This window comes from Stegodyphus dumicola, chromosome 3 (genome assembly GCF_044657685.1).
Source record: "Stegodyphus dumicola isolate Sdum_Otavi_A_Nest chromosome 3, ASM4465768v1".
Lineage (NCBI taxonomy): Eukaryota > Metazoa > Arthropoda > Arachnida > Araneae > Eresidae > Stegodyphus > Stegodyphus dumicola.
Genome location: NC_140770.1, coordinates 92,588,919 through 92,612,021, shown reverse-complemented (window position 1 = coordinate 92,612,021; position 23,103 = coordinate 92,588,919). Strand labels below are relative to the sequence as shown.

At 29.9% G+C, this 23,103-nt stretch overlaps 1 protein-coding gene across 2 annotated transcripts in view; it reads left to right on the top strand.

The window, feature by feature from the left end:
- LOC118183582 (serine/threonine-protein kinase D1-like) overlaps positions 1-23,103 on the top strand; it is a 72,554-nt gene that overhangs the window by 37,354 nt on the left and 12,097 nt on the right. For both annotated transcript variants that reach the window (XM_085813074.1, XM_085813075.1), the window contains exons 7-17: positions 2,410-2,487; positions 6,158-6,305; positions 6,648-6,771; positions 6,924-7,001; positions 9,722-9,941; positions 12,756-12,805; positions 12,906-12,978; positions 15,877-16,040; positions 20,504-20,608; positions 20,704-20,802; positions 22,086-22,170. In XM_085813074.1, coding sequence (XP_085669200.1) covers positions 2,410-2,487; positions 6,158-6,305; positions 6,648-6,771; positions 6,924-7,001; positions 9,722-9,941; positions 12,756-12,805; positions 12,906-12,978; positions 15,877-16,040; positions 20,504-20,608; positions 20,704-20,802; positions 22,086-22,170 — 1,224 coding nt within the window. The remainder of the gene's footprint in view (positions 1-2,409; positions 2,488-6,157; positions 6,306-6,647; positions 6,772-6,923; positions 7,002-9,721; positions 9,942-12,755; positions 12,806-12,905; positions 12,979-15,876; positions 16,041-20,503; positions 20,609-20,703; positions 20,803-22,085; positions 22,171-23,103) is intronic.

Here is a 23,103-nt window from a genome sequence, read left to right as displayed (position 1 = left end):
TGTTTAAAAATATAATATTTAAGAGTCGGCAAGTTTGTTTAAAAAATTGTATGCATTTCAATCACGGTGTTTGCCTCTATAATCAGAACCTCGTCATCGATATTTAGACTATTTCTCGATAACCTCACACCGTTTACAGATGGAAACCGAGTTTTATAAAATTCGATTTAGAGGTCTTAAAATTTTATGTTAAAAAAAATTTTTGCGCATATTTCCATTTAAAGAATAAACTAAAAATCTCAAAGATTTTAAGTTTGCATCACTTTACAGAGCGTAAAATAGTTTTTGAAATAAAATTTGCATAAAATTAATATAATTTCTGATTTTGGGCGAATTTTTAAAACTTTATACTTTTATGAGGTAAGAGGAATTTTGGAAGTAAAAAACTGTACCAAAAGGAGAAAAATAATTTGTCGTACATATTAATAGGAATAAAAGCCCCTTTAAAAAATTCCTGTACGGTTTTATAAGAAGAATAATAGATTCTTAAATAACGAGATCAAATATCGAATCGCATTGTCAAAAGTATAAGATTTATAAATTTATCAAGAGAACCGCACGTTTGTTATTCATGATATAAATTTGTCGAAATTTTTTTAAAGAGAATTTTTTAATCACGTGTTCCCAGTAAATTATATAATACATTATTTTTCTCATTTCAATTCATTAATAATTTTATCAGTCATAAATAAAAGTTTATTTTGTAAAAACTTGTTTATTTTATTCAATAATTGTACTAAAACGAAAATTTTTAATTCCTTTTATATATACATTCACTTTGTAACTGGTAATAAATTTGCTTCCTTAGAGTCAGTGTAAGGCCTTTATCTCAAAACATCAAGAAGACTTCTCCCCGCGATAATGACAGCTATTACCCATTGTCGTCAGGGGTGCGTGGACCCTTGTCCCCTTAGGCAATGGGGGTTGGAAGACGTACAAAAATACGGGCTAGTCGTTTTTGGCGCATTTTTTCGCTAATACAAAAACACGGGACGATCCGCTTTCGAGGGTACATTTAAACTTACAATAATCCGTAACGAACCATTAAGAGACCTGCATAAAAGAACGAGATAATCCGAGTCAAACCATTAAAGGGTTAAAAATTCCTGGAAAAAAGCTGGCATTTTTTTCCATTTCACCTGCTTTTGGCCAGATTAGAAAATTCTTTGCATTTCATCATTTTGTTTAAGTAGTTGCTTTTAGAAACAACTAGCCTTGAACAAGGTGCCATTTTGAAAGAATTGCCTCCTTCTTCATCTGTCCTTCCCATTTTTTGCCCCTAAGTTTTTTCCCCACCACAAATAAGTACCGTTGGCTACTGCAATATTACATTTAGTTTCTTCTACTACGTCATCTCACCCATTTGGGGAATTTTAGGCTGCTTTTCTATTCTAGTAGCACTCCATTTGACAATGAATGCAACCATTTTTCAAATTTTGCTCACTTTTATCTTAGAAGGCAGTCGCATCAGTATGTCAGTCTTTTTCTTTTTCTGCAATAATTCTTTACCTTTGATCTTAGCAAAACCCCTTTTAGTGTCATTTCAATTTCAATTATTTACATATTAAAAAAGTATTTATTTTCATTTTTGCAAAGTTTTTATTCTTTGATTTGATAGGGCCATCCCTCAAGATGATGTATATTTTTATGATTTGCAGATATTATACTGTTTATTTTAGTTGTACATTTGCCAGCACAGGCCATTAAAATAGGTTTTAAAGCAATTTTTTTGTAGGGAAATTTTTCTTGATTTAATTTCAAGTAGTCCTTTTTTGAATCTAATTTCCCAGCACGTCGGAGAAAGGAGCGAAGCTATTGAGACTTAGCTAGAATAGATAAATTAATTTAATAATTTTAATTATGAATTACCACTTTCAGTCTCAATTGTTTCGTTCGACGAAACGTGCCATTTGTCATTAGCTAGATTGGAGATTTCATGGCACTTTTCCCCTTGAAGTCTGTCTGAAACCTCGAATTGAGCTAATTGACCTTTTTTCACAATTTTTTTTGTAATTTCTTTGTTTTTAAGATGTCTTTGTTGTAAGCATACCAAATATGATGCAGTTATTTAGGTTTTTAAAAAATTTTTAATTTCAGTTTTGTTTTTGTTGTCTATTTTATTTTGTAGTTATTCAAGTAGATGGTTTCTCATATAATTTAACTGCTTTGTTTAGTATAATTGTTTTTACTTGATATTTAAAATAATCTTTGGATTTGCAATATCAAATGTGCTTTAAAGCTTTAGCTCAGCTTGACTGTACTCTTCTTTGCGACCTATTTTAATATTTGCTGCTCAATGCTCAATATTTTTTAACAATCTAGTTCTCTCTAGTTTTTGTTTACTACTTTCTACTTTTGTAATTTATTTGAATTATATATATTTATGTATTTTTATGTGGAAAATTGAAGATTGCAAGTTAAATGTACATAAACGCAAATGTTTGGAATGCATTCCCATGGACTGTACTGGAGAAGCCCCCAAAGAAAGTAAGCTTTAATCCAAAAGCCATTTTGATCTTAATTATAATAAGTAAAAGCTAAAATACTGAAAGGAATAAATATATGCTTACATATTGGTTGTTTAAGAAATTGTTCTGTGTAATAGTATAATATTACATAAGAATGCATAAGTATTTTATGTTGTGTTTCATCTTTTTATAAAACATTATCTTTCATTTATCCATAAAGTGAAATAAATTATTGAAAAAAGGATGTAATGCATTAATATATCTGAATTCTTGGTGCAGATTTTTCAGCAAAGAAAAGAGAGTGCCACTATTCTCAATATTTCAATATTTTTATTTTTGTAGGATCATGTCCAAGTTTCAACTCGAGTATTAAGCCTGTCAAGGAATATGCCGTTTTCTGTATTTTAATACTTCAAATGCTTACTTGCAAGATCCTAATGTTTCTAAGTTTAAGTAGGATGGTGACACACCTATTCTGTTTCAGTTTTGAAGTAACAAAGCCTACCTTTCAATAGCTGAAATATTATTTTATAGTATGCTTTTGTAGGTAGTTTTCTTATTTTTTTTATTCTTGAACTGTCTTCATCAGGGACTGATCCAGTTTCATATAATTAAATTAAATCAGTCACTAATAAAATGATAATTTCTTTAAAAGCTGACCTGAAATATCATACTATTAAATCTGTTGTAATTTTGGTGAAGTGCTACCACATGAAATGATTCTGATTAGATCAGAGGTCGGCAAACTTTGTTTTGCAAAGTGCCACATTATAAAAATTATAGACTGTGTTTAACCCCCAAAAAGTGTTTAGACACTTTTTTAAGAAATGATATTTTTGTGTAATATTTATACACATTTTGCTGACAGTTACAAAAAACAGAATAAAATAATTCCATTTATTAATAAATTATTATAGTGCACACTAAATCTTGTACTAAAACAATGAGTATTTTCTCTCTCTCTCTCTCTCTCTTTTTTTTTTTTTTTTGAGATGACATTTCATCATGCTGAAATTAGAAATTAATACTTCATTAATGTAAATTAATACTGTCATTAATGTTGTTTGGAATTAGTCATCTATATTGTAACTTTGCATACTTCATTTTTGAAAAAGACCTTTCACTGGTACTTCCATATACAGATATAAACCCTATATATGTGATTTTAATCAACTATACATATTTTCCAAAAGGTATTTGTATAATTGGGGTAGATATATTTAAGCATCATTTTTAGCATAATTTAGCATTTTGCACATCAATCACTTCCATCTGAAGATCTGACAGAAGCTTCTCAGATGTAAATATAAAAACATCTTTGCACTTGCATCAAAAATCTGAAATTGCTGTTGTAACTGTAATGTAAGTTCAGAGACAGAATATATCCGTCACAAAATTTTTGAGGACTAAGAATTTACCTAATATTTCAAAATTTTGTAGTATGGAAAATGATCAAACTTGTTTAATCAGGGTTCATAGCAGTCCTTACAAGTGCTTATAAGTACTTATATTTGAAAATAAAATATAAAAACCCTTATAGGTGCTTACTTTTTCCCTAAAGCATTTATTTATTTATTTTTTTGTTTTGTTTTTAGTGCTTATTTTTTGCTAGTAGTGTGTAAATGAGAGAGCTGGTGCAGTGACTTTTGGGGTAATATAATGACTGTGAAGTACCCATAAAAATCGAACTCACTTTTAGAAATCAATGGTATGAAAAATTGCCATAATTTTCCCACCCCCCTTTAAAAAACAATGGTGAATAAAACCCCCATAAAAATCGAACCCACTTTTAGAAATCAATGGTATGAAAAATCGCCATAATTTTCCGACCCCCCTTTAAAAAGCAATGACTCTAAAACCCCCCATTAAAATCAAACCTAGTTTCTCAAATCAAACCAAGTCTCATTTTTTTTTATCATATAGTGTCCTAGAGCCAAAGTATGAATACCATCTTCCAATATATGACGTTTATCATCAGTCGCTGAAAGGGCAATCTTATTGACCTTTATTGAATGAATCTCATGTTTCGTGCTTCTGATGAGATTCGTGGTCCTGTACTGCACTTGCTGCGAGAACAAACAGTTTTTATAGTCCTCAAAAGATATCCTATTTTTCACTACACATTTCTTAACACCTTTTGATTTTTTTAACATCCTTGAAACATTGAAAAATATTAATTTTGAATCTTCGCCTGTTAACTCAGTTATGCATAAACATCATTGCAAGGAGTCAAATTCTACTTGTATGAGCTGACTACCTAATTTGTCCTGACCTACCTGATTTGAGCTGACTACCTGATTTGTATGAGCTGACCCCCTACCTACTTGTATGAGCTGACTACCTGATTTGGTCATTTTAAGCTCAGATTATTCTGAGGACATGGCAGCTCAAGATTCTGTATGATATATGTGCTAACAATTATAGCTTCTACAATTATACTAGGCATCTTTTACAGGTGGCTTGTATTAAAGGTATTCGGACACTACTGTTCTAATGCAAGATGCAATAAGTCTACGTACTAGTTTATGAACTGCAATAAGTGTTATTGTAATAACTGTTACTGCACTATGTATTCATACTAATGCAGGCAAAAAGAGGTATTTATGCCAGCTTTGATGATACCATCTACAGAAGCTGCTAGATGTTTGCTTATCCCAAAAGCTAAAGGCCAGTGTAATGCAGCATTTTTCTGTTTAACCTCTCGAAATGCTTCTTGTGTCCGTTGGTAATGCTGCTTTATAATTTCAGAATATGATTGACTGGGTTGGCTTCAACAAGGACCACATAATTTTGTAAAATTAAATTTTATAATAAACAGGTTTTTGACGATTTGTCTTTTCTCATAGTAATGAAAACTTAGTTTTTCCCCTTTCTTCAGAAAATTTTCCCTTCAGTAACTGTTTTTGTAGTTTGTATCACTTTTTAAGATTTGATGATTATAATAGTTCTAGACAGGTGTCAGTAACATCAAAATAATTATAAAGATGCCATGTTAACTTTTAAGAATTAGACTATGTATTTTTTGAATGTATAAGAATATAGCACTTTAATTTCTAAATGGCTAAGTTGTGAAAAGCACTTTTTGATTATTCACTCTTTTCTATGAAAAATCTCCCAAATCACTGTCACTTTGTGAATTAGTAAAAAAAGTTTGTATAGCTATCTTTACTGCTTATAGGTTTCAAATATTCTCCTGCTATTTATAAATAATTAAAAAAATGTATTTCCTAAGAAATAAAATACTTAATTAGAAAAACAAAAATTTACATTTTTACAGCCAGTGAATACAGCAGATGACTACTGTGCATTAGCGGCATCCACTATAAGTCTGCATATACTCAAACACATGTATATGCATGTGTGATAGTCTGTGATTGTGTATATACAAAAATGTGTTCCAAAAATGTGGCAGTTCTTCTGAATATCAAAATTGGTTGCAGATAATCAGTGTCGATTATTTTTGTCTGTTTTTTTTTTTTTTTTTTTTTTTTTTTTTTTTTTTTTTTTGCAGTTCAATGATTGTGTTAAATAGCTTTTGTTGCATGTTAATTTATTTAAAAATTTTTTTTTTTTTTTTTTTTTCAATTCAGGAAAAAAAAAATTAGTATCAGACAGTATAGTGTAATTTATCAAACTTATATTATAATCTGTTTAATTGTGTTAAACTTTGCATTAAAACTATATTTTAGATTCTGAAAATTCAAAAAATACAGTAACTGACAATGAAAATGAAAGAGGAGAACATATAGATGAAGAATCTGGAGAAGAAAGTGATACATCAATTGAGAAATCTCTTAAATCAGATATGCAAGATGATGAATCAAAAATTCCTGTCCAGTAAGTCATCAGACTCTTTTTTTTTTTTTTTTTTTTTTTTTTTTTTTTATAGAAATTAGTATATTAAACTTTTGCCTGTAAATACTCAGCTATAAATTGCTTCAAGCTTTTGAAAGCATAATGATTGTTCATTTATGTTTTGTCTTTTTAATGATATATGATTAAGTAAGCAGATAGTATTTTAAATTTTATAAGTTAGAAATACTTCAGTTGCCTTTACAGTGAAAAGAAAAGCTCTGTTTCAAAAATTCTCAAATGTTTCATGATTTTGAATGTTAAACTTAATTTTCATATCTATTTTTTGGTTAAACATCAATTAAAATATTGATTTCTTTTATTTAGTGAAGCCTCAAGTAACAATATTCCTTTGCAAAGGATAGTTCAAAGTGTGAAACACACTAAGGGGAAAAATTATAAGGTTCTTAAGGAGGGATGGTTGGTGCATCATACGAACAAAGAAGGAATGGTAAATTTTAGTAATTTTTTTAGTTACACTTTATAATGCTGCTTTATCATATGTATGTAAAAAAATTATGAACTAAATGTTTATTCATAAATATTTCTGAATAACATCTGTAAATTTTTAAAATTTTATATATATATATATATATATAACAGGGAAAAAGGCATTTTTGGAGATTGGATACGAAGAGTGTTACTTTATTTCAGAACGATACAACTTCAAAATATTATAAGGTAAATATAAAGAATATTTTTAATGCTATCTAAAATCCCTCATGTTCCAGAAAACTGACAGACACTTCTGTTTTCAGTATATTTCTTAGTATCTGCTGTAAATGGTATTTTTTACACTTGAGGAATGTATAATAAACCTGTAACTTTGCAGTCTCTTCTTGTTAAAAAAATGTTATAAGTGTTGCATAATGATGTAAGCTATTTAAAATGAGGCTGGACATTAGTTGTTAGGGAAGTGGGTTATTTCATCTTTGAAAAAGAATTCTTTTATTCTTAATACTTTAAAAGTATATTGTAACTACCCATTATGCAATGTGTAAACAGTAAGGAAAAAAAAAAAAAAAAAAAAAAGAGAGAGAGAGAGAGAGAATGGTCATGAATAGTATCATCTGGTTACCAACATTATGAAAGCTTACTAGTTTGTGAAATTCAGTGCTGGCATTGAAATAACCTCCTAAAGCAGAATGTGCTACAGAAGTGTGCTGTACATATTAGAGCAAATGACTTTGCAGAGCATTTAAAGGTAAATCCTTTGTTTAATTTAATGGGAAAAAAAAAAAAAAAAAGGATTATTCAGAATGGTGGATGATTATGTGAGGAAAACTGTATGAGGCAATGGATCTCATATACTAAAAAAAAAACGGCAGACTTTGTTATAATGTGAGCTATTTTCAGCTAGCAATGATTGATGCCAAATAAATATGTAGATAATAGGTGTTAGATGCCATTTTGTGTACCTGGCCATATCAGGGGTTTAGTATTTGTAGACATCTGCAGTCGTTAGATTAAATAGAAAATTATTTCTTTTGATTTGGTATTATGAGTCTGTCCCTCTGATCGGCAAAATTTAAATGTGCATTTAATTCAGTGCATAATCTTTTGCTCGATAATGGTATGCTGGACTACATGTTATGTTTTCTTAAGTGGTATGAATACTTCAGAAAGTTTGATAAATGCCTAAAATGCATCAAAGAAATTGTGAAGATTGTGCCCTATTTATATTAACACAGTTATTGAATGTTCATTGAAAAGAGGGTATACATTAGTAGGAGATACGTAAATTAGTAAACAGTGAATTATACTTCTAAAACTATAAATTATACTTCTAGCAGTGTATTATACTTCTTAAGTTATATTTGTAATTTTTAAGTATTTGTTATTTCACTTAATATAGCATTTTTTTCATTAGTATGTGCAAAATGATTTCATGGATACTTAGGAACAAAGCTCATGTTGAAAGTAAAAAGTGTGTTTTTATTCATGCAAAATTATAAATAATAGTATAAAGTAATATATGTATTATAAATATAATGCACAATAAATTAGTTCATTTCCTGTGTTATCTTTCCCTATAGTGTAACAACTCAAATTATCAAATATAGATCATTATTTTCAAATTGCCATGCTATATTAAAGATGCTATAAAAACCATCAGCTATAAAAACATATTGTGCTTCCCTTTAAAAAAAGGAAAATGTTGATCTGGGACATAGGACCAAAAAAGGGATCAATTTCTGCATAAAGATATAAAAAGAGCAAATTTCTGAGTGTGAAGGAGGATGACTATGAAGAAAATACTTCTAGCTTATAAATCTAAGATAAATCAATATGCGCTTTGGGAAAAAAAAAAAAAAAAAAAAAAGAGTCATGCCTGTAGCAAGACCTTCAGAAATATGATGCCAAGCATTCATAAACAGATACTATTTTGGTGTTGGTTTAATATTTGTCAGGAGAAAGCCAAAAATATTTTAATGCTATTCAAAATTCTTCAAGACAAAATTTCAAAACATTTTATGTTAAAACAATTTTTTTTACAATATATGACAAATTTAATCTATTTAAAGAGTAATTTTTTTGTGTTCTGCTAGATTTACTCAGATGTTGACATTTGTTTTACTGCCATCTCGGTACTTAGGAGAGCATAAATCATGTATAAATTTATTGCTTGCACCTAGCTAATATAAAATATGAAATGACATTAAGTTAAATTTGTTCATTTTTAAAAATTCTGAACATGTGCATATTTATAACTTCAATCATAGCTGAACATTTACAGAATACATTATATTAATATATAATTTTTTTTTTTTTAAGTTCATTTCACTTTGCTGTTAGAATTGTTATCAAATATGTGGATAATACAAGATTGCAATTTTTTTGTATTATTAAAAGGAAAAAAAAATGTGATTCATTGGAGTATAAGAAGAAAGAATAATAATAAAAATATTTATAAGGTCATATATCTTGTAATATTTCATCGGGGGGGGGGTTGATGTTGCGGAATAACATAACAGGTTAGTCATATTCCTGAATTGCATAAAAACTTTAGTATAATGCCAGAAGTACAATTCTAAACAACAGACTTCTGCAATTTTGGATGTGAATTAGCTGATTGTTTATTAATTTATTGCAACTCATATGTGGCTGTAAGAGAATGTGGTGTGGATCTCTCTAAAATTGCTTAGTAAATAAATTTAGATCCTGGGAAAAGTAACTAAATTATAAACAGGAAGTCAATTATGAAAATAACTAGAAATTAGAGTATATTGATCAAATGAAAATGTCAAAGTTTTCATAATCATATTGGTGTTATGGTATAGTGTAACATGTTGCTTTATTTCTCAACTTTATAATTAACAATAGTTTGGCATTTCTTTTAAATCTTAGGTAGGTTTTGAATGTGTGTGTATATATATATTTATATAATATTTTCTTATTAGGAAATACCCTTATCAGAAATTCTGTCTGTTGAGATTTCAAAACAGAATATATGTTCAGAACATAATCAAGGTTATTATTTAGAATTACGAACAGCAAATGTTGATTTTTATATAACTGAAGAAATCAGTAATCTGAAAGCTTGGGAAACTGCAATAAGACAAGCTTTGATGCCTGTTGATACTCCTAAAACTGCTGCTCAGACTACTCAAGCAAGTAAAGGTATTTATTTCTTTTGAAATTTAATTGTTTAATGTATAATAAAAAGGGCAAATTTGCTACTATTACATAGTTATTTTGCAATTTCAAATGATTTAAAAAAATGTACATATAGTTGGCAACTGTTCCAGTTTTAAAGGGAGACTCCCGATTCACATCCCAATTTTTTAACATTTTTCTGCTTGAAATTTTTTCTGTAATTAAAGTATACCTATCTGATTATACTGAAATGAGCTTTTGAAACATTTTGAATTTTAGAATAAATTACAGAATATTTTGTTAGGTATAGTAAAATTTAGCACTTTTTCTCACACAAAAAAATTTTTAAAAAATTTATTTCTGAGTTTGTTACAAAAAGCTCATTTCAGTAAATATTAGGGAACCTAATAAATAAGCCATAAAAAGTTTAGATACCTGTGAGCAGTAGTTCCTGAGAAAAGGTACATCGAGTATAAAAAAATCACGTTTGGAGAAAAACGCGTTTTTATGTAAAAATCCTCATTGATCAAAGCAGTAGATGACAAATTAAAACTAGATTTTTTTTACAGTTCTAATTTTCATAGAGATTAAAGAATGGTATTTTTAGAAAGATAAAAGTGTAGAGAATTTGAAAATGCAAAAATCCGAAATCATAATTTTTTTAAGATTTTGGGGTTCCAACACCCCTTAATTTTATTTTACTTCAATCTATAGTACATTTTATTTACACAAATAACAAGTTTATCCACACAAATACTGTGTACATTATTAATTTTACTATAATATGCAATATATAATTGGAACAAAATGATTTTTTCATAGAATTTAAGTTGGTCGCCAGCTGGCATCAGCAGGTCCCTCAAAGCAGTTTATAAGTCATTTAAATGTCTGCTTCAACTTCTTAGAACAGCTTTGGACAATAAATTGAGATTATTACATCATTTTTAAACCTGTGTCTGTGAGTTACATTTGCATACTTATTAAGTGCAATTTGTGTTCTTTATTTTTAATGTAGTAAAAATGGATATAATGCAAAGAAAGCAAAGATTATCCCACTTAACTGTCATATCCATGACTGTAAGAAATATTGCTTCTTCGGTTCATGTTGGAACAACTTGTGTTTTTTAATTCTGAGGAGACACAATGAAACAGGATAATTTTCTTCAGGAAAGAAGAGCAAACGTGGAAAGAAAAGGGGAAAACCTCCAAAATCTGTTTGATTCCTACTCCAAAATAGCATTATTAATCCAACAAGAACTTGCAACGACTTTAAGAGAAATCTATTTTATTTATCTATTTCATTGTATTGATCTATCTATTTGTAATGATGTTCATTCTCCAAATTTTATTGATATTCATCCTCAAGATATGAGGCACAGACTTCTCACTTGTGGTCAGATGGTAAGAAATCAATTAAAAATGAACTTTTGATATGTCAAATGAATCACAAGATGCAAATATTAAACCATAAATGACTGGAAAAAGGCCATTTTCAACTGTAAATCTCATTTATTTGTTTGTGGTTACACATCTAATATTGAACGGAGCAAGGGTGAATCAATAAGATTTCAACATATTGTTATGAAATGCCAAGGTGCAGTGGAGTAGTTTCCCTACAAGGCAGTTTTAGGCTTGCCAGATTTGGCGAGAAATTGCCCACTTGGCGACAAAATTGGCGATATGCCGTGGACGGATGAAGAACCTTCTGGAACAAATTCTTACCAGTTTAGCCCAGAATGCTCTCTAACACAAGCCAAAAACTATATAAACCCTGCTGGTACTCGGAGAGTCAGTTCAAGTTAGTTAGTCTGTGCAGAGTCGATCGAGTTGACAGTCGGTCAGTGAGTGCCGAGTGGTCGTTGAGTGCACTGAAAGAGTGTCTTAGTGCATCGTCGAGAGAGTGTTGAGCTCCGGGAACAACTGAATCAAGGAGTCGGGAGCTGTACTCAAGTGTATCGTCAAGTGCATCGCGAGCTGTAGCGTGGTGAGTCTCGAGAGTATGTGAAGTTTCGAGAACAACCAAGCAGAGTTGGGAGCTGTACTCTGGTGCTTTGCAGTGAAGCTGTGTTCGCCGTTATAGCCTGATTCCTTGAAGATGTGTCGCTGATCGTGTCAGTGTGTTTATTGTAGTTCTTCAACGACTGAGTAAACGTGTTATAGGAGCTGTTTTGAATAATACTGGCCAATAAAGTATGTTTTGATACTTCATCAACTGCTGTTGTCATTATTCACTCCAAGTCTGCATGAACCCTGTATGTAAAGTGACGTAAAGGAAGAACATAACATAACAATATCCAATAAACCATAAAATGCCTTCAGAAACAAGTGTTTTGGGTTTTTCACTGCAGATGGCACTGGAAATCTAGTTCTCATATTGACAGAACGATGATTTTATTGAAGCGTATAGAAATATTTAAAAGTAGGATTGTGTTATTCTTGAAAACCTTTGCGGGGGGATATTTCCGCATGACTTGTTTCCATGCCACATTTGGAAATCTGTCAAAAGGTGCATACTGGAAAATAAAATTATTGGTCTAGATTCACTTGGAAAAGTCACTAGACTCAAATTCAGTTTCTCCTGCTTTTCGAACAGAAAATCACCTGGTTTTTCAGATTTTAAGGTTAGCAGCTGTGAATACGAATTAACAGTGTGACTGAATAATGGCTTAGGATGAAAGTTCTGTATTTGTGTGCCGTATTTAACAATTTAAGAAAAAGGAAATGAATGGACATAGCTGATTATCTCAGAATTAATTAATATTGATTATGAAGTAGAATTCAGAGTGAATTATTTCATTATTTATTAAACTTTCAGCTGCATTTTCTCCCCTTATTTAGAGCCATATAGTGAAGTTCCTGCAAGAAAAGAAAACTCAGAACAAAGTTTGGTAAGTATTTCTGTTATTTAAAATTTGATGAAAGTTGTATTACTATACAATTTTTAATAATATGTATTCTCTTCTGTTAAAACTTTAATTTTTACTGTAGGATATTAGTTTGCAGTATCAAATATTTCCTGATGAAGTACTGGGCTCTGGCCAGTTTGGTATTGTTTATGGTGGTAAGTAAAGTAGCAGAAATATTTATCAGTAAAATGCTTTATTTTAAATGTGTTTTGTTATTGATATAAACAGCAGTAATTGAAACTCCAATCCTTATAAATTACCTTTACGAACAATGAAAATAATATGTCATGAAGTAATTTGATTTGTTTCATGGAATGAGGAAAAGGCAAACCTAATTACCATAATCCAGTCCAGTTTGAAAAGTCTGTCTGTGTGCAATTGCAAATGGTATGCCATCTAATTGTATGGAAGACTTTTTGCTCAATGCATTTTTATAAAACCTTTTCCAGTATAGAGTTTTAATGGAAGATTTTTTTTGTTTTGTTTTTGAGTTAAAATAATTTGTCTAAACACTTAAAAGTTATCATTTGGAGTGTCTTAGAAATGGGAAGTTGCTGGTTTTTCAATAACAGGGTAGACAATTATAAATGTAGCAAGTTGAAGTAACATTTCATTACTGATAGTCTTTACCATCTGAAAACAGTTTAAAAATTTAGATTCTGAAACTACAAAGCTTATGCAGGATCATTAAGGGGTAAGAGGAGGCATTCTGTTTGTCGATTGCAGTAGGAACTTGATTAATGAATAATAATGTTTAGAGTTTGCAGTTACCCCTGGAGCTTTAGTATTAGACAAATTATATCCAAAAGAGTTAAGTGATGAAATTAGAAAGTCAATAGTTTTATTTTACAGTAAAAGATGAATGTTTCAGATTGTGCAGAGAATATCAGAGTCGTAGTTTGCAACTCTCTCTTGTGTTCTTTTCTGTGATAAGTTAAAGTTCAATGTAACATCTGATTCTGAATTAGCCGGTTAGAATTTTGCATTAGTAGAAAGCTGGCAACACAACATTAGGGAATTAATTATGCCTATTATGGCAGTACAAATGTGTTGGTATAGTAAGATAAATTGGTCAATAAAAGGATTTGCTGGTACATATTTGGAAGAAGGAAGAATACCTATATTTATCCAGTAATATGAATGGGAAGTATTAAACCTTGTGTAAAACTTTTTAAAGGTTACATGGATATCTGACTTTCAGTTGAAAAAGAAAAATTCATCTAACAAACATAACACCAAATGTGCCCTTATTTTGTATGATAAATTTATTTTTGAGAGGTAGATGAGGGCTTCAAAAACTTGGGGACCTATGTCTTTGTTAAGATGGCCTCGCTTAAAAAAGTTATTGTGGGAATAAATTCTTTTCCATGGAGGTATTATTATCTTGAAAATCACATTGATGGACAAGTGACATTTAATTTCCTGCACTTTAATTAACACTCTTTTTGAAGAACATGAAATCACACTATAAAACATCTATACAAGATTGAAAAATTAGTTAGAAAAACTCTTACATTCCATTTCAATGTGAAAAATCAACATTTGTTTCTAAAGTGCTCAACTTTCTCTAGAAATTTCATAATCATGCATTATTTTAGTTTTGTTTCATAAAAGTTTTGCATTCATATTGTATTTTTGTATTATGATGCTATGTATCACTCCAAATAAGTTCATTCAGTTTTATTTAATGGCTTTTGAGAAATTAGTTTTTATATAAACAAATGCAATTTTGGTTATCTGTTTCTTTAAAATAAGAATTTAGAGGTTATTTTTTACCGCTCAGTATGACTCGTAGCCATGGAAACAAATAGAAAAAGGTTGATTTGCATATTTTTCTCCTCCCACTTTGCTTTTGTTTAGCAATGAAAAGCACACAAATGAAGGCAGATGTTTTTTCTTATTATATACTCCTCCCTTGGGTTCTACATGGAAAGGGAGGGATGCCCTGTGGAAGTTTTTGGAAGGGAATCTGGCTCGTATCCACATTACACATGGGGAAAACCACAAAAATGCCCATACAGCCAGCCCATTTGCCAGGACTCAAACCCCGGACCAAACTACCAGTGTTCAGTGGCTTTTACCACTCGGCTGCTGGTGGGCCATGAAGGCAGACTTGAACTGCAGTTTCAAATGAGGTGAAGGAAATGAATGCTATACAACAATGATGACATGAGTTCAGTCGTGAATGGGGTGAGGGCAATGGCTTTGAAGTGCTTATTTTAAAGTAACTCACTATAGTATGCATATTTATCTGCAAAATATTAGCATTCTGCAGAATCATCAGCATATAGTAATAAATATTAATAGGGTGTAAATGTAAGGTAAATTGAATTATGGTCAATATTTATAATTTACAATATGGTATATTTAATGTGTTCTTATGTTGATATTTTTAAAATCATTTGAATTTTATTTATTTAGACATTAAACAGTATCAGAGGTTTTCATATCAAAACATAAAGCATGCAGAACCTAAGCAATTAAAAATATCTATTTGACATAGTTTTCAGTTTAAAAAGCTTCTTGAACTAAATGTTGATTAACAGGCTTTCATTAATCTCTATACTTGTGTGGCATATAAATAGCAGTGCGAAATATATCTGTTAAAGCAACATTATATTGTGAGAGTTTCAGTGATCATGAGCTTTGAAAGTGACAGTGGTTGAAAACAAAATAAAAGATTAGTTATATAAATTAGAATTGGAGCATATAAAAAATATGTTCAACAGTATATTTGAGTAGAAATATAATATTAAAAGAAAAATTATTCTCATTTTGAACTTCATATGCTTGCAGTGAGTTTTCCCATTATATATAAATCTCGAATTATTGGAGGTTGGATAATTAGGAGGTTGTCATGCTATTTAAATGTGATTCTCGTAATTTCTCTCTTATGGCTCTGAAAATTTAGTTTTCTGTTAGCCATGTAGCTTTTTTTGCTTTTCAGTTGTGAATGAGTATTTATTTATCAATTAATACTGTGTATGTCTGCTTTTCAGCTTAAGTAATAATATTTGCTTTATTAAAAGTGGCTATTAAAACATTTTGTATAGGTGTGCATAGGACTTCCGGACGAGCTGTTGCAATAAAAGTAATTGACAAGATGAGATTTCCCACCAAACAAGAAGCTCAGTTGAAAAATGAAGTTTCTATTCTACAAAATATCCATCACCCAGGGGTGGTTAATTTAGAAAAAATGTTTGAAACTAATGAAAGGGTATATATAATTTTCTTTTTCCAACACTGTTGATATCTAGAATATGTAAATAACCTGAATTTTATGTGCAAAATTGAGATAAAAACATTAAAAACTGGAAATATATTTCCCAAACAGGTTAGTAGTATGAAGCAAGGCAAATACTCACTGTTAGTAGTATAGAATTCTTGCTGAAAGTTTCTGATTTAGAGAAGTGTTACAACTGAAAGGGCAATGCAAAATAGAATTTTTTTTTTTTTTTTTTAAATTTAAATTGTTAGATTGAAAAACTAGTCTTCATAGTTATTGTATTTCTTCATCGAAATATTTCTAGCTATAGTTTCTGATGTTTAACCATTAATGACTATTTGAATTTTTTTTTAAAAAATTAGCAGGAATATAGCATCTAATCTGTGTGCTTCAGGTGGTTTACAATAGCTTTGTTTTAATACAGTAGATGCTGTCTAATGTGATCTTGGTTATAATCATTCAGATATTCCTGCCTTTTTGCATATGGAAGATACATAGCATATTGTGGTCAACTATTTGATTGTTATGATCAAAATATTATAGAATAAATCTTTTAAGCTGAAGTAAAGTTGCCAGTTTAAAAATTACCAAATTGCAGAGATATGTTGCCAATTAAGAGTTAAGCTGCCAAGGATTTTAGTCAATCATTTAAAATTGGGAGGAGAACTTAATTTGATGTAGATTTTCAAGTTATTGATTTTGAGAGGAGCAAACTAAGTCTGCAGATTTTTTGCCCTGAGAACTTCTATGCCAAATGAAGTTTCCCCTTTTTGCTTAATTTTAAATTTTATAATAGCAAGTTTTCTTTGGATTGATTTAAAGTGAACCTTAATTTATCAGAAAAGAATACCTGATCATGTGAGTTGTATTGGCGATACAGTAGATATAGCTTCATTGCTGGAAAGAGAAATGAGAGACAACTTGCTGATGTGTTGCATATAGGTTATTTTTCTGTAAATCTTTCAAAGCGTATTATAACTTATTTCTGGCTATACAGACTGACATCAGTCTAATGAAATCAACTTTCTCAGCATTTAACATTCCCACTGTTAAAAAATTACCCTTGTCTACTTCAAATGATATTTTTGTAAAATAATTCTTTGAAGATATCATCTTCCATTCTACCTGCATTGCTAATGGTTAACTCTGAATATACATGCTACAATAAATAAATGTGTTCATGGTAAATGTTATCATTCAGATATTGTTATTGAATTATTGAAGTCCCACACATTTATATACAAATGTGTGTGTGTTGGGGGGGGGAACCTCTTGTTGTGATAAAAAATTTGGTTAAGATTATCAAAGCATTATTTATTTATTTTAACTGGGATAAAGTCACCATATAAGGTCAGAATGAAATATAAAAATTTTGAGTGTGTGAAAAATGTTGCCAGTTAAAGGATTATGTTGCTGAAGAGACTGTTTTTTTATTTTATTTTATTTTTTTATTTTAGTCAACTACTTGTTGATCAGACACTTTTTTTGCTCTTTTTCAAGAGGGGGGGAGATCTGCAGAATTTTTATCACCTGTTGCTTAAAAGTCAAATCTCCTGAAATCATCTGTGTCAAACTAAGGTTGCTTTTTTTGTCTAATTTTAAATTTGTACGTTTTCTTCCAGTGAATGAGGCATGCCCTCCGAGTATTAGGATTCGGAGATATATCATCAAATAAATAATACCCAGAAGTGTTGTGAACAGTTCATTAATGAACTAGTGCAATTGAGACATTATAAACAATTCTTAAATATTTCGTTTTTCTAATTAAAGTTTTGTAAAAGTACTTATTTATATGTTTCTTGTATTTATTAGTTAAATTTCATTACTGTTTTGAAGAATATTTTTCTCTCATCGTTTAATGTTATTAAAATAGCTATGGGCAAATGGGATCACATTAAGCATCACTTATTGTAATACATAAACAATAAATAGGTAGTACATAAACAATAGGTAAATTTTATGTGGGAATCTGAATATTTGTTCATAATGCATTTATTCACATTCTTGTTATTTCCATATTCTCTGCATTAATGAGGGCTAATAAAATGTTTTTATTTTCTGTAGTATGAGTAATTCTGTAATTTGTACTGAGCATCTCTTCAGATTATACAGAGCTACATACTGTTGACAAACAATTGCTTTGACTACAATCCATATACATAAGATAGATTGATTTGTCTGAACTTTGTTTGCGAGAACTTTGCCCATTCCTGGTGGTTATAACTGGAGGTAAAATGTACAATTAAAAAAGGTTAATTTCTTCACAATACTAAGAACTAGGCAACCTGCCTTAAAGTATTGCAGTTACCAGAAAGAAATAAATCTCAAACAAAACACCTTGTTCTTACCCTCAACAAGTCACGATAAAGCTATCAACCCAAATTAGAAATGTTGTGGCTGTGACTGGTGGTTAAGACTTGTGATGATTATCTGATTCAGTATGGTGGCCTTTCTCTCCACTAACCATTAAGTTGCAGTTACTAGTTTTTTTAAATTCCTTTTTGTTTGGGTAGGTATGTATGGCATTAATCAAAGCAAAGATAACAACAGTGTTGAAATGAAGCTCAGCTTGTTAATAAACTTTGTCACGAGCATTTACCGTATTTCGTAGAAAGTTTGATTAATAATTGTGTATTAAATATCATTCTCTAAGCATCCTTTAATTTGGAACATCAGAAGATGTTCTAAAAAATATGTTATCATAACTAAGAAGACTTAATGAATTAATTATTTTTTCTCTATTATTTCAGTTAAAAAGAATATTGCTGCAATTATAATTTATTGTTTTCATTAAACGTTTTTGGAATTTAAATGTTATTTGATACTACATTAGTAATGACAGCATTTGAAATATGTAATAAAAATTCTGCATTAATTATTTATTTCCACAGAAAAACATTTCAGGAATGTTTGATGAACTGATTTCTTCATTTTCTTGTTTTTAAACTTTGACATAAGATAGCTTGGAAATATGCTGTTATCAAATGTCATTTTAGAAGAATTTAAAAATCTTTCGAGTCCTATTCAAAGTTTTTTCTTCTTATAATAAAAATTTTGTTTAACCCTTTGATGGTCTTCAGTGAGCTGAGCTCTCATTCTATTTACACATGGCAAGTGGGTGCAAATGAACCAGCTAACATTACCAATGTATGACTGACAGCTATGAGGCATATTTTGGAAGAAAGAATTACTTAGCCCAGAAGGGCTATTAGTCTCAAAACAGCATTTTGCATTAAATCACTTATGTCATTATTAAGTGAGACGCGATCATATAAACATGGCTACTGGTAAAATTAATTTACGAAGCTGTATTTTAAACAAATTACAACAAAAAAGAAATGCTGCAGAAGCATGCTAGAATTTAATTAAAGTTTTTGGTGATGATACAGTTTTGTATAAAACATGTATAAAATAATTAGAAAAATTTGAAGCAGGTGATCTCAAGCTTAATGATAAGCCAGCTTGTGGGCTGCCATCTTTGATTGATGACAATAATGTCAAGACCATGTTAGAGGAAGATCCTTTTTTTTGATAGCGTCAGAGATTGTGAAAAAGTTTAACTCAGCTGGACAAACCAATTTGGATGTTATTTGGAAATTAAGATTTGTCTACATGTATTCCAGATGGCTGCCTCATGAGTTAAGTGAGGAAAATTTGCATGATTGAGTCCTCATATGCATGTTTGTGCTTGCTCGAAACAAAAACAAACCCTTCTTGAACTGGATGTTTACTGGTGATGAAAAATGGATTGCCTACAAAAACATCCATATGCAAAGAGCATACTTTAAGCGCGGACAACCTGCCTGCACCACAAGTTTTTGAAACGTAATGAAAAGCTTAGTTTAGAAAGATGCTGTTAGTGGCATAATGATTTAATCAAATCAGTCAAAGAAAACAAGCGAGCAATTTTCAATAAGCACATCATACTGCATCAGGAAAGTGCCAGACCACATGCTGCTATGGTGGCTGATCAGAAAATCGTAGAGCTGCATCCACCATACTTCCTAGATAAGTATCCTCTGATTATCCCTTCTTTTTGCTTCTTGTAAAATTTTTTTAAGTGGGAAAAATTCAAAACTGAAGCAGATGTCAACCAAGCACTATATGAGTTCTTTGCCTCTAAAGACAAAAAATTGTAAAAGCTGTATTTTCAAATTACTATCAGATTGGTCATAAGTAATGATGGAAATTATATTCTACAATAAATATTATAAAAGGTCTAAAAAATGAATTATTTTTCTTTCACTTTCCAAACAGAATTTTTGGATAGATCGTATGTTTTGATGCATTATTCTAACTACCTTTTTTAAAACTTACTCCAGCATTTATAATATATAAAAATAGTTAAGAAAAAAAATGTGATTAATAAACAGTGAATTCAGCTAAATAACAAAATGATGTTTATTACAGCCTATTTTTATAAAACTAAAAGTTTGCATTTTTAATACGATTAGATATTTGTTGTTATGGAGAAGCTGAAAGGCGACATGCTAGAAATGATTCTTTCTAGTGAAAAAGGAAGGCTGTCAGAAAGAATTACAAAGTTTTTGATTTATCAGGTATCTCATATTTATAGTAATGTTTCATCAGAAATTTTTTTTAATGTTTTAATATTCTGAATGGAATTATATATATTCGTATAATATACTTATAGATTTTGATGGCTTTAAAGCATCTGCATTTGAAATGTATTGTACATTGTGATTTGAAACCAGAAAATGTTCTTTTATCGTCCGACTCTGATTTTCCTCAGGTTTGTTATTATTTTTGATAATATTTTTTGCTGCTGTAGAATTTTATATTACAATAAATAAGTAACAAACGTATGGTTCGTTTGAGTGAGCAAGTCCTGATATGTTAATTTCTATTGAATTGTGATTAAATATTATCAATGAAAAGAATTAATGTAACTAATTTGCTTCATTTTTTTTCTGATTCAGATTTACTTTATGGTTTTAATTTTTATTAACTTTGTTCATTTAATAAATTATAAATCTTTTAATAAATTTTTCTTGATTAAATTGTTTTCTATCTTTAAGCTCAACAGAATTTTTTTGTTGTTCTATGATGATGTTTAATAATCTGTTTAATCACTTTGTTGCAATAACATTTGATTAATTTAACGCTGTTAATTAAACATGTTTAATCTCAATGAAATCAGCATCAATAAGTTGAAAACGCTATGTGTAATTTTCCTGCTAGTGTCAGTAAAGCTCTAGTTGTTAACATTAATGTAGAAAGAAAGTTGATCAAGATGTAGAAGAAATGAGTTGTAGCATCATATAGGTTTCGTGTCATCATGCTTCCTGTCCAGCAGAGGTCATTTGCACAAGTGGCTGTGTAAAGGAATACCTGCTTTTGCATGAAAAAGATTTTTTTTTAGCCCTGGAAGCGACTGATACTCTACCGAGGTTTCTTGAACTCGGTTGAATGTCGGTCGCTACCAGGGCCACCATAATTGCTTCCTATGAAATGGAGATCAAGAAAGCCACAATAAAGAAGTGTGCCTGGTTTTCTATGAAAAAACTGCCTTCTCAAGTGCTGGATGTAATTGATACTCTTCTGATATTTTTGCATTGCTGAGTGAAATAATTTTCAAGGTATTTAAATTAAAGGCAATTAACAGAGCATGGAGGCCAAGAAGTAAAAATAGAATAAATTTTATATTTTACATTTTACATTGTTTTACTGATAAAAAGTATTACAATATTTTAAACATTGTTATTTGTTATTCATAATTTCAAGCAAGTAAAGTAGAACTTTTACTATTGTTTTTGAATGGAATTGATATTATTATTGTACATTTCCAGTTAAGTATATGTACTTGTGCTTGTTTTGCATATTATTATAGTAACTAATGAGACTTTGCATTTTTGTGCCCCCCCCAAAAAAAATCATAAAAATACATTTGGAAGTTTTTATTGCTGTAATATATAGAAATAGGGGGAAAATTTAATAAATATAATTGGTGTAAAGAATTATGTAAAATATATTATGAAGTTATTATAAATTGAACTTTTTAACTATCATTTTTAGGTTAAACTCTGTGATTTTGGATTTGCTCGAATCATTGGTGAAAAATCTTTCAGGCGCTCAGTTGTAGGGACACCTGCATATTTAGGTAAAAATTTTTTATTGATTAAAAACAACAAAGCACTTTATATATAAAGATTGTATCTTTTTTGAAACAATGATGCCAAAACTCGAGAGAACTACAGCACTAAGGGGAGGGATGCTTTGTGGAGAATTTTTGTCTGGAAAATTGGCTCATATTCAAGTTACACATGTGAAAAACCATCCATGCAGCCAGCCTATTCACCTGGATTCGAATCCAAGTCAAACTACTAGTGGTTGCATCACTCGACCACTGATGAAGCTATATACGCAAGTACTGCACCAGCAATTTAGAAGTGCAGTTACTGGGAGACTGAAATCTCACCTAAGAGACTATTTATCAGCAATTAATCTCTTCTTTTTCATATACCAAAAATTCTTATATGACATTTATTTTGCAACTGTTAGCCATAAACATATTATCTCATTTACAAAAATGTTTTAAAGGTGCAGATAATCATGTTCGATATTTTTCAATTTAAACAATGAACTTTGTAAACATGAAGGAATCTTAACTTTTTATGTTGTCTCTTTGATTCAATAATTACAGTTAGTAAAAGTTTATATTTTTGTAAAATTAAGCAAAAAATTTGACTCTCGTGCGAAAAACTTTAGCGAGTTACATAATTTCACAATATGAGATTTTTGGAATTCCCTGAGTAGTGGATTAAAAAATAAATAAATTTTTTTTTTAATATTTTTAGTGTCATACAATTTTATTCATTTGTGATATATTAGTGTGTAATAGTCTTTAATTTTTCTTTTTCCCTGTCCATATGCTATACTGAAAGGTTTTTTATAAAGGTAATTTATATGTTTTGAAATGCCAAAAATATGTTAATATTCATGTACAGTTTTATTACTTTAGAATCGTAATCTAATAGACATGCAAAAGATTTCATTGAATTAAGGAATATTTTTCATTTTTATATATGCCAAC